The 12522-nt window shown below is 37.6% G+C and overlaps 1 protein-coding gene across 5 annotated transcripts in view; it reads right to left on the reverse strand.

The window, feature by feature from the left end:
• lekr1 (Leucine-, glutamate- and lysine-rich protein 1) overlaps positions 1 to 12522 on the reverse strand; it is a 48915-nt gene that overhangs the window by 9803 nt on the left and 26590 nt on the right. For all 5 annotated transcript variants that reach the window (XM_088618829.1, XM_088618820.1, XM_088618811.1 and 2 more), the window contains 3 exons: positions 8458 to 8539; positions 2076 to 2153; positions 1099 to 1302 (listed from right to left, as the gene is read on the reverse strand). In XM_088618829.1, coding sequence (XP_088474955.1) covers positions 1099 to 1302; positions 2076 to 2153; positions 8458 to 8539 — 364 coding nt within the window. The remainder of the gene's footprint in view (positions 1 to 1098; positions 1303 to 2075; positions 2154 to 8457; positions 8540 to 12522) is intronic.

The raw sequence follows: 12522 nt of genomic DNA on the forward strand, positions 1-12522 counted from the left end.
GGCAAAAACACTTTAAATATGAAGGATGATAAAGGTCTTCATAGAAGTTATGTTACATTATACTGTAGGATTGTATAATGACTAATGATATATTTAAAAGGCAAAGGACAAAGGATTCAGAAATGAATCCAATATAACAGACGTTTCACAGTTCTATAATTGATCCTTCAATATTGTGTGCATATTATTTTTCCACTTCTAACCAACACAAATGTCTCGCTGTTTTTATGTTAAATTACTCCATTCAGCAACCAAAACAATTTTATGACACAGCCATGCATGCAAAGTGAGAAAGATCCCAAAATAACTGCTGTGGTCTCTGCCCACATTTTAAAGTATGAGTTGTGATGTCCTTAACAGAATAGGAATATGAATAGCTTTATTGTTTACCAGTAAATGAAACTTTTATATGTGTGTATATGTACTGTCTGTATTCTTGTAACTTCAAAAAGCGCTCCTTTCAATCTTGAGCTCTTGCAAGAAAACATTTGTCTCTCAAACTCATTCTGATCTATTTTTATGGAGAAAAAAAAGTGTCACGGTTAAATACCGATCTCAGAAGTGTTCCAGTGACTAATATTTGCAGTCTTAGCTACTGAGGTTTGATTAGTTAGACTGGGTGACTCTTATAGCGTACCAGCAGGAAGTAGACAAACAAGTCATTAACAATATAGTCAGGAAGAGGTAAATTCTGTTTTTCTTTTTAAATCATGCTGTGTTTTCCCCTACAACGTTAGCTAAACTGCAGGTGCTATACTCTTTGGCAGGGTGTTTGGGTAACTGAGGAAAACAGTTGTGCTTTGAAAAGAGGAGGCACATGTGTGTGTGCCTGAAAGAAAGTTGGACAAACCTGCAAATGTCTCACTGCACATTAAGACAGATTTCCAAGTCATCTAATTTACGGAGTTTCACTCTTTTATAATATCTGAGGTATTTCTAGTGGCCGGTGTGCAGGACAGTAATACAGAACACGTGCCTGGCTGTGTTATAGCAGATTTATTTAGTTTTTTCTTCACTACATCATCCCCCGAGTTGCCAGCAATGCATGAGCTCCTGCGCCTCTCATTACGGTATTAATAAAACGCAACAGGTGATAACCTTTCGCTCTTCAGCGTTGTGATTTCCTCCTCGGCTCGCTTCAGGGCAGCTCTCAGGGTTGCATTTTCATTTTCTGTTCTGGAGTTTTGTCTCACTCTGTCCTTTTCCATTCTCTCCCATTCAGACAGCTGCTCCTGTAAATGCCTGACCTGCTGTTGACAGGTCAGCCAACTTTCTTCTTTTTCCCTTAACTCTCTGCACAGTCTGCAGGAGAAAAGAACATCACACAGTTATTTCGCCAACAGGTCACAGAAATGGTGCAATAATAGCTATGGATATAGATGAAGTTGCAGTGTATAAACACACTTTTACGTAAGACTGAATCAGGTTTTCAGAAGGTAATTACTATATACATATACAGTATATAGTATATAATTACTATATACACATTCTGTTCCAGTACGGAGGGCCTGGCTTGCATGCTCTCATCTATCGCCTGACAAGTGCAATCTGTACTCGGTGAACAGCACTGAAAATGTGGCCTACATGTGAAAGCAATTTATTATATATGTATTTCTAAGAATGGCAGTAACGTGAAATCTAACACCTATGCGCCTAGCATTCTTTCTCACCAGAAGTAGTTTCATTTGATTTTTTTCTTAGAGACAGTATGATGCCCTTTAAAGGATTTTCATGTTTGGTAACTTGATCACAAGAATGTGATTCAATTTGTCCTCCCATAAATAATGCTTATTCCTCTCTTTTAAAGATAAGCACATAGAGGCACAGAATGCTGTTTGTCCTCACAAATGTACATGAAAAGCTATAAACTTGGATAACACTTATAAAAGAGGGTGTTTTCAGACCCCATGTCATTGGGAACTTTGGTCTTTAAGAATTCTGATTATTGTTTCAGATGTACGTCTATTGAGTAATGCTCTTGATATCATTCTCATTATATTTACAAAGAGGAATTTGGTAAATAAATAAGAGATTATAGTAAATCTATGCATATATGTATACAGTATGCATTTTACCTTGCATGAACGTCTTTTTGTTCCTTCTCAAACTGAATCTGCTTGTACCGATGATCTTCTATCTCCCTGGATTTAGTCCTAGGGGGATAATTACACATGTTGGAAGTTAAATGAAGATACATCTGCTTATTTTCAAAGAGGTGTAGTAGCTAAGAGATATTGTGATAATTTTCTCCCCTGCATCCCACTTTCATCTTTAATGGTTACAACCTGTCATAACAAACATGAAACAACATGGAGGAGCGCATACCCCTTAAGAGAAATTAACAGATAGTGTACAAAATTAATCACATTTCTTTCTGGGCAGAATGACATTTTCAGTGATTTTTAATATTGCTCACATTTCAGTTCTAATTGCATGGTATAAAATTATAGTCAAGCAAATGAGGTCCAGACAACAGTTTGCTTCAGCAAAGCATGGAGCACTGATCAGATTCATTTTATTGTCTTACGTTTGATTTAATTATGTCGTGCATGCTGGCAAACGGGTGGTCCCCTACAAACCAGCATTAGTCATACACCATTTAAGAAAGGCCTTGATCATAAATAAACACTGAGCGTTTTCAAATTAGAAGTAAAATAAGATAATTCTTTAGTGAATTGAAAGGAGTTCCTGACAGACAGCTGAAACACGTTACTCTTCCTACTGATAATACCATTAAACATTGGTGCCTTGGGGTTTTGCTAATGGAACAGAACAGAGGAGAATGTGTTTTTTAATACCCCTGCTGCAATAATAATAACAACAACAACACATATAAAACACTGCACATGCAGAACCATCTGAGTTAAAATCATTACATTCTAATACTTCTGCAACCATGTTTCATTCTCATTGACTTCTCAATGTGGTGAGAGGCTTAAATACTGCCAGGCTGCCTGTATGACCAAATTCTCTTTCTCTCAATCGTCCTGTGAACAGTTGGTGGCCAAGGCACTATCATCATTTTTCCCCCATCAAGATCCAGCAAACTAAATCTATTGGATGTCTTGGCTGCATCTATTTCCAAGGCTGCAGGCCAAAGGATTCCTAATAATGATTCCTGAGACCTCATCATGTTAAGTGCTTCGCTGCTGAGAGAGGGAATATTTTAAACTCCTTTTGCCTCTCAGGCTGTCTCTCACACTCTCCCAGGGTCAGGCTCAGTGTGGGGGGTGAATCGCGATTGATACTGTCTGCTGAAAGCTTCTGAACTCTAATTCTCTCACAGCAAGAGTGTAAGAGCTACACAGGCACACTTCATAAGGGGAAAAACATCCACAAAGCTAGACCTGAGCTTTTAAATCAGTTCTCAGTTTCCCCATCTCATAAACAATGATCTACTCCCAGAATGAGAGTGAATGGAAAGGGCATTTGGTCTATTTTTCTTTGAATTTTTTTCATGTCTTGTTAAGATAGCTGGGATTTAGCTACCCATGCCTGCACTTACAAGCAGGGCAAGGTACAGTAGTCTGGTAATAAGGAAAAAGCCAAGGTTAATTCCACACTGGGAAGGAGAAACACAACACACGGTGATGCAGCTCCACACTCCTAATCTGTGACATTATGACCTGTATAGCAGACGACTGTAGTTCCATCTACTATAGGCAAGTAAATTACAGTATGTGTTATGGCTTGTTTCAACTCAGAATTGTACCTCTGTTCTGTATATTTAAGGTAAAGGGAAACACCTCACGAAAATGCTAAATACATATAACTTTGCAATGAAAAGTGCTTCATAAATTCAATCGATATATTCTGGAGCGAGAAATGGAGAAGTAGATTTAAGAAGTAAAAAAAGGGCAATTCACCATCTTGAGGCAATATCTTGGTTTTGTTTTAATCTTTGTATATAGACACTAGATGTCCTACCCAAACATCAAGCTTGTGGTGGTTTAAACGTGTAACGTTATGTAAACATTTACAGAATGTAACAAATATTAGAACGATACTGAAAGGAAATGATTTGAAATGAAGGGTTGCTGCTCGACACCCTAATCAAAATGTGCTGGGTCAACAGGCGTGTAGATCACGACTGGATAATGACATCACAAGAGGCCACTCACAGAAAACGAAAAAAATAATACTACTTTGGGCATCTGTGAAACCAGGTAGAAAGTCAAGGAGGTATTTTGATCTGGGTCGACAATTATTTTAAATCGGCCCACCAATATCATGTGGTTGAAGCTGTGAGCATAAAGATAAGCTATGGTTTTATGGTTCTCATAAATTTGGGGATCTGAGAATTATCCGCCTTCACCAGCACTCTCCTCAGTGCATACACATCTATGTTAATAATTATTACATGCACTCAAAAGACATTGGAAGGAAACTCATAATTTGGAAGGTTTATGGCAACAAGCTGCTAGCAAAAAAAGGTTGCTGCAGTTTTGATCTCCCTCTTAGGCTGGCAGGCTCCTGGTGTGCATGACCAGATGTCTGAATGATTTGTGCGTTTGCTGATCTTACATATTCTATTTAAGGTCTGGTTTATAATGAACATTCCAAATCCGCATAGTGTGACATACAAATTGTCTGTTTGGTTTAATTGCAGACCAAAGTGTCAGCCTGGGTGCTTGCTCTTCTTCCTGATAATTACGTGGGATATTCTTTGAGGTTCAGTAATGGGGAACAAATGGCGTAGGAATCCGAAGCATGCAAGTCTTCTCACAAGATGTACAGAGCGTATTTTGGCCACAAAGTCTGCATTAGCAGAACATTATCTGCTCAGTAGAACATAACCCAGTCAACAAATGAGCTGATAGCGTGCTTGGAGTAGATTTCTGTAAACTGACACTCTCACGTAAATCTGTACGTGAACGTAGACATCCCCAATTAGTTTAACAAGGGAGACCTGGCCATGTCTTAAAAACTCCACATTTTTCTACACTTTTAAATACACTGTAGCATAACAGGCGGTCAACAGTTTATGACATATCTTTCTTCTTGGGTTTTCATCCCGAACAAAAAAAGGCTACTTAGCTATTAAGAAGTTGTTTGGATTTTTAAAAACTGTTTAAAATTCTTTAATTAAAAAATGATTTCCTGGTCTGAGTGGTAACACAAAAAGGTATATCATACTTTTTCCAAAAAGAACCCTCATGAAGTGCAAAGCAATTTTTCTAAATCTAAATCAAGCACTCTTTTCTCATGCTTCAGAATACTGTACACAGGACAGTGTTGGGAGTTGAGACTTCCAAGGAAAATTTTAATGCCCTGACGGGTGTTATTCATTAAAGATCCCACTGCGCTGTTTGTGAAAGTAGGGATGCTTACCCTTGTGTCCTCACTAAACAACAACTTGTGTCCACTCTAAACAACATAGTTTTAGCTTTCTGTAGGGTCTATTACCTACTGTTATTGTGAAAATGTTATTTTTCGTGCAGAACAGCATGTTCTGTTTTCGGTGAACACTGTAGTCCCGACAGCCTGTTTTTTATTTAAAATTTGGTGCTTTATTTTATCAGTTTCTCAGGGGTTTGACTCGTAAACTTTTAAATTTAATTTTTTACTTACCCTTTTACATTCCTAGAGTTCTTTTTAATGAACAAAGTGACTCTAGAAATTAATTGTGTGTGTCTGTTTTTCTATAGCTCCAAGGAGACCCCCACGACACTGCAGGTGTAGGAGATTGTCTGGGGAGCAGGTCAGAGGTCTCCTAGTAGCCATAGAAACACCAACACACACAAGCACGGACAAGATTTAGTAAATATCAAAGCTCTGGCATTAGACAGCTTTCACATAATTGAACGGATTCAGTCAGATGAAGCCCCGACAACTTGTCAAATTTAACAACTTTCCTTTCCTATAAATAACGGCTTCTCATTAAATTCAAACAGCATTATTAACTCATTTTAAGGTGCATACTGAAGACCAAAGGTCATCACATAATAGCTGCAGCATTAGGTTAAAAATTACCATCTTGACATAACATTGTTTCCTGTAGTACATGGAACAGGAACCCTCAACTCTGATGGGGGTTTACAGTTGTAAACTTGTATTACAGCTGTAAGCACTGGGTCAGTCTTGGGATTTTCCCAGCGATGTGGCTTATAGGAGACCTGGCTGACAGGTTTTAAAATCCCTTCACTGAACACAGAGGATCCTGACTTTAAAAAATCTGTTGTTTCTCCGGATCTCACATTAATACGGTTTAGCGGCATGTTAATATAGATACCATTATTAACTAATTTTAAGGTGCATACTGAAGACCAAAGGTCATCACATAATAGCTGCAGCATTAGGTTAAAAATTACCATCCTGACATAACATTGTTTCCTGTAGTACATGGAACAGGAACCCTCAACTCTGATGGGGGTTTACAGTTGTAAACTTGTATTACAGCTGTAAGCACTGGGTAAGCCTTGGGATTTTCACAGCGATGTGGCTTATAGGAGACCTGGCTGACAGGTTTTAAAATCCCTTCTCTGAACACAGAGGATCCTGACTTTAAAAAATCTGTTGTTTCTCTGGATCTCACATTAATACGGTTTAGCGGCATGTTAATATAGATACCTAAAAAGTAAGGGAGATGTACTGAAGGAGGGACATAATTTAATTAAACGGTTATGGTGTTTTGAGACCAATGGAACATTTACTAGAGAGAACTTGCATCTTCTAGAGGTCAGCAAACAAATCTGTTTAAGCCTCTAGAGCTACACTAATATATCTACAACAGTATGGACAGGTTTGTTTTGTCATCAGTTCATTAAAATTGATAGAACAAATTCCTTTTTAAAAATGACTATATACTGTACATGTTTTGAAAATGACTATATAGAGTATATGCATCAGATCCCTATATATTCTAAAAAATAACTTTAGCTCTTTTCCTTGGCTATTAACTTTCTTTTTTATCCATTGAACAAACATGTGTGTCATTCTGGACAGCTGATTTAATTTAAGGCTCTATCAGATGCCTGATAGTTTTACCATGGTAGTGCAGAATTTCAATGTTGATACTTCAGGCACAGCCTTCTATGTTGTAGAAACATAGTCAATAACAACCAGAAAAGCAGTAGGGGAGCAGATAAATGATATGCGTGAAATCAACAAGATCGAAGAAAAAAAAGACTCAGAATACGCACTTTAAAATACCAAGAAAACATTTTAGTTTCAATAGTATTTGTTAATTGAATAGGACTGGGAAGGATGACTGAACTGTATTCAAGAACTGAATGACATGCAAACCATAAATTAAGGAATCAATAAAAAACACCTTGAATTCCCAGCTTTAGGAATTGCTAATTATAATATGCCAAGAGAGTAACCAAAATGAATGGTTATGAATTACAATGCAGGCACACTGTTTGAAGATATACTGTGATATGTAAACCAATTTAACTGTTGTGTTTGATGTAAATGAGACTGCCGCTCATTGTGTTCTATCACAGTGATCTGTGGGGTGGTGATACAGACAGCGCTCATAACTGCAGAGTGATAAATTGCGAAAGGGAACTCCTAACAATAATTCCTCACCTTTCTATTGCGCTTTTCACCCTAAAAGATCTGAAAGAGTTTTACTTTGCAGCGCGCCCCTGAGTTACACATGGCAGGCATTACACGCAGCAGCCCCAGTGTTCAGCAGGTCAGGTCGAGAACTGCTTCAACAGATGAATTTAGGGGAAATCTTTGACACCACTGTTAACACCCCTCCTCTTACAAACAGAGCCATGGGATCTTGTAACAACCAAGTAGTCAAAGATGTTGATTTACCCCCTACAGAACATGGTCTCCTGTTAACAGACTTACGTACATTTACTATAGTTTGGAAGTTTTGGTCCAGAGGGGAACATGGTCACTGCTCATCCACCAGCACAGCTTTCTGCAATAAATTTCCCTGGGTTTCCTGAGAGGTCTCTTATCCCAGTACTGCCCAGGCCTGGCTTGACTGAGCTTCCGAAATCTGATAAGACCAGGCTAGAAGGCAATAACACTGCTGTCCTTTACTGGGTATATGGGTATGGGTATATACAGTATCCAACCACCCATTTTCCAACTGCTTCTTTCCATTCAGGTACACTTTTTTTCTTCTAGAGAAAAAGACATCAGAATTTCACTTAAGGAGGACGAAGATAAGGTTCAAGGCACTGCGAAAAGGAATTCGAACTAGTAATGAACACTTATCATGTTCCTGCGATATTTTGGCTCAGGAGATGATTTTAGAACCGCCCTGTATCTGCCACAAAAACATAGGGAGCCTATAAATGTTTCTCGGAAATCGTAAGGACGGTACCCCCAAAAATGTAATGATTGCTATTAAAAAAATAATATTCCCAAATGCCAAATCTGTTTGCTGACACTAGGAGGAACGCTTTTCATATAAATACATTTTTTTTAATCTAGGCAAGTCCCTGAGCAGCTTGCCTCCTGATTGTTTCACACAGAACAGCAGGAACTTACGTGAACACCTGTTCCAAGCGATCCCTTTCAGATGTCCTTTCCTGAAGATCCAGCTGTAGAGTCTTGATTTGATTGTTTAATTCTGTAAACCACACAACACAGAAAGCAATGGCTAAGACTGATTCTGCTGGGATGTGTAAGATGCAGAACAAATTCATCAACTGCAGGTTCATTAACATATTTTTTTCAGGACTTTCTGAAACAACAGTTTGAGGCATGTTAAATTTGCTCCATGCACACAGCACAGAGGATAAGAGAATCCTTAAAACGCTTGGAGTGTCTCAACTGCTCAAAGTGAATAAATAGCAACCCAGACACTTTGAAACATTAATGTCCATGATTTCTGAAAGCTGTTTATCATTGTTTTGCTAATGAGATATCCTTAACTACAAGACGCATTTGTTTGTACCAATATAACGACGGAGGATGTCAGTAAAATATGTCACTTGCATGCTGTGAACGTCATGAGAAACACTTCAGTTTCTTTCAGACTCTCACATGTGCCATGTCAGGCAAAAAATTCAACAGAAAAGAAAATGAGGTAAGCTTGGCCTTTTAGAGACAAATCAAATGATTAAATGTTAAAGACCTTAAAACCTTTCACCGCCTGTAAAATATTGAAATACTACAAGCCTTATTTATTTTCTAACTGATGCCAGAAGAGCGAGATAAAATAAAATAGCCTGTTGTTATCAGTTGCAAACTGTTGCAAACTCATGAAACTTTGGCTCTCCTTGGAAGACTAGGAAGAAAGACAGTTGAGTTATTGTGAATAATACAGAAGGCCTAAACTGCATGTTACTCATCACTGAAGTCCGCTATGCCAGGGACAGATTAGGGAAAGTGCAGCCATTCAAGATAAAGACTACAGAGTCAGGTACAGTTTCTGGAAGCAGTCAAGTAAAAGCTTATATTCTCAGCTGATATCGCCAAACTTTACCTTTTGAAAATATACCATTCTGCTTTTCTGAAACCTCTGGTATCAAAATGAAAGTGGAAAAAAATAATATATTCAAATGCTGAAGTGTGATAACTGAATTGTTAACCAGATTGTTTGTTTTTTTAAAATGTGAAATCTAATATTTCCCTGTTTAAGGAAAACCCTCATAACTATGGTATAAGTAAATGCTGAATACTGCATCCATGACTTTTAAATAAAAGTTTAAAGTCATGGATGCAGGAGGAAAATATTATTTAAATAAATACTTGTTTGGTAAATGACAGCATTATACTGGCATTTACTTGATATTCTGCAGAATATGTTTGCATGAAAACTTATATTTAAAAATGCTAAATGAATGTAAATCTTAAACAATTTAAGAAAAAATGTTCTGGACATTAATATTGGCTGTTTCTCACTATGCACATTTATGAAATGGATGAATGGCAGCTTGCAGGTGTGGTCTAAAAAAATATGCATACTGAATGTTTTTTTTTTGTTACAGGAGGGAAATGTCGCAGGTCTCATGGGCGTGCTGGCAATTTTTCTTGCCTTTCTGGAAGTCTTTCTTCATGAGCGAACGCGGCCTGGCGCTCCCAGCACATGCGTCTGTGCTGTGTTTCCAGCTGGACCCGTTCTGCGTTTGACTGCTCTCTGTGGAGAGGGCCAGGGAGTGGTCACCCTGACTCACCTGATGGCGCTACGATGAGTCCCAACATGCACCTCACATGCTGCAAATGTTACCTCCTACTCACTGCATTTTGAGAAGCGTAAGTTTTTGGAGATCACATTGTTCAGCTCTAATCTGTTAGCAATTTTTACAGATATGAATTATATGCCACATTTTCTGGAGACAAATGTTAGATTTATAGGAACACTTCACCCTGTGCTTATTTGTATAGCTTCTGTAAAATAGTGCCTTCTAAACTTATTTTTCAGTGCCTGTAGCATATTACGACAAAAATACTTTAAAGGAAGCCCATTTTTTTTCTGACTAGAGAAAATTATTGTCTTTATGGATGTTTTCAGATTTGCACTGACAGTTTTAATAATAGTATGCAGAAGACAGGAATTTCTTATTTGCAATATTGTGGCCCAGTCTGTAAACTGCATAAAAAGAGGAAGGCTGTTATTTCCTGTAGGAACTCACGAAGAACCTTAAGTCTCTGAACAGGCTACAGAGTTTCTGCACCGTACCAGAAAAAACATTCCCTGAAAGTATCCTTGTCGACAGAGTCCCCTGGACTGCTAATGTCTATTGGAATGGCACTGGAGCAAGACGTCCTGACCCTCAAATAATTTGCTTTTGAACCAGGTGGCTGAAAATATCAAGCAGCTGTGAGAGCTAGCAAATGGAACCACTCCAAGATAAGCCAGGATACAATGATGTAACTGCTTTCTAAGAGAATAACTTATGATAAACAAGACCTCTAATGTTTTTAAAGGCAAAAACAATAACATGCTCGGAATTTAACTGTTTTTTGTAGATGAGTACCGGAATAGCACTGGGGCTACAAAAAGTTGGTTTGTGTTCTCCATTTTAAGGACAGCTCAAGATGGTCAATAGGCACAACTAGCATGTTATTTCATTCTGCTCTTTCAATAATTTCTCCTTAACAAAAATAAGGCTAAGTAACCATAGTTATAAAAGTATATGTAAGGTTTTGTAAGGTTTTCTCAACTTTTGCTCTTATCTGTGTGGTGTATGCTATTCTCTACATCTTCTTACAGAGTTCTGCAAGCTAAGACCATGACGTTTGTATAACTTGGTTTCTAAGGATTATGTTGCAGTAAAGATGCATGGAAGAGGCAGTCTGGTCTTCCGAATTTTCATGTTGTTTGGTTACATCCAAACAAAGATGCCAGAAATATCTTCGTGTTCTTGGCATTCAGTTTTTCAAGTGACTTATTTAATTCACTTAAGTTTCTGCCTTCACTTTTCATGTGAGTTCTTAAGTGTTCATACTTTTTGTAAAATGCTCTTGGTTGCAGTGTGTGTCACCCTGACATTTCTTTTAAGAGGAAGCAGAATACTTCAGAGTGTTTTTGTGAAGCAATATACTGATAATTGCTTTCCGGTCATTGTGGTCCTTTCAGAAAGTTGGAGGAGATATAAAGCTATAGGCAATTGACTTTGAAAATCGAGATCCTTTATCTCTCCACTCTTTGTTAAGCTATGTTTATGTAACATGAGCAAGTCTACACTTGTTCAATTAATTGAATAGCATTTTTACCCAGGTATGACAGCACTCTTTTTCCATTTTTAAAAAACATTACAAGAATTGCAATTCTCAGTATATCTCAGGAGTCAGTGCACTTAACAGATTTACCAGGGAACATTTTAGCTCACTTAATAAGTGTGGTCTGACTGGCACTCTGAACTACTGCAAAAATTATCACAGTATAGCGGACATACATTGTCGTTAACTGTGCTTAACTTTTCTGTCCTTGATCAGTTCTTGATCTCCTTACTGTACGGACCTCTTCATAAACCCACACTATTCCAGCCATGTCTCTGACAAAACTCATTATGATTAATGAGACAACTTGAAAAAAAATCTCATCACACAAGTCATGCTGATGCCCATAGAAAGTGTTTGTTCTCCTATATCTTAGATGAAACGTGACAGCCATAATACTGTAGTTACATAAAAAATGAGTCAGTTTTACTCAGTTCATTATATGCTCATTCTGGAAATCATGGGGTGCATTCAATACAATGGAAGCTCGACCGACAAAAAAAAATTGCTCATATGACTCATGAGTTATACAGACAGTTTTGTCTTTCTACTATTCCTGGAAATTTGAATAACACTTAAAAAAAGGTTTGAGAATTGTTACTGTTTTCTGAATTTGCCTCCGCCTGTCAGTTTTAAATGTTAGGCATAAGAACTTTTACAAACGTTAGTACATAAATTAAAGGGAATTGTAAGCTTCCCTTAAACATCTATTCAAAAGTACACATGAGAAAAAACATCTAAAAAAAAGTTTGTTTAAAAATCTACAATTTTACAAAATCCATTGCTGTGGCAGAAAATACAGCTCAATTTTACAATGCTTCTAAGGCAATGTCAATAACTTGATTTGTTGACCAAGCAAAAAACGCTATTCAAGTCATGGTTATT

This window comes from Lepisosteus platostomus, chromosome 2, assembly GCF_059453375.1.
Source record: "Lepisosteus platostomus isolate fLepPlt1 chromosome 2, fLepPlt1.hap1, whole genome shotgun sequence".
Taxonomy (NCBI): Eukaryota; Metazoa; Chordata; class Actinopteri; order Semionotiformes; family Lepisosteidae; genus Lepisosteus; species Lepisosteus platostomus.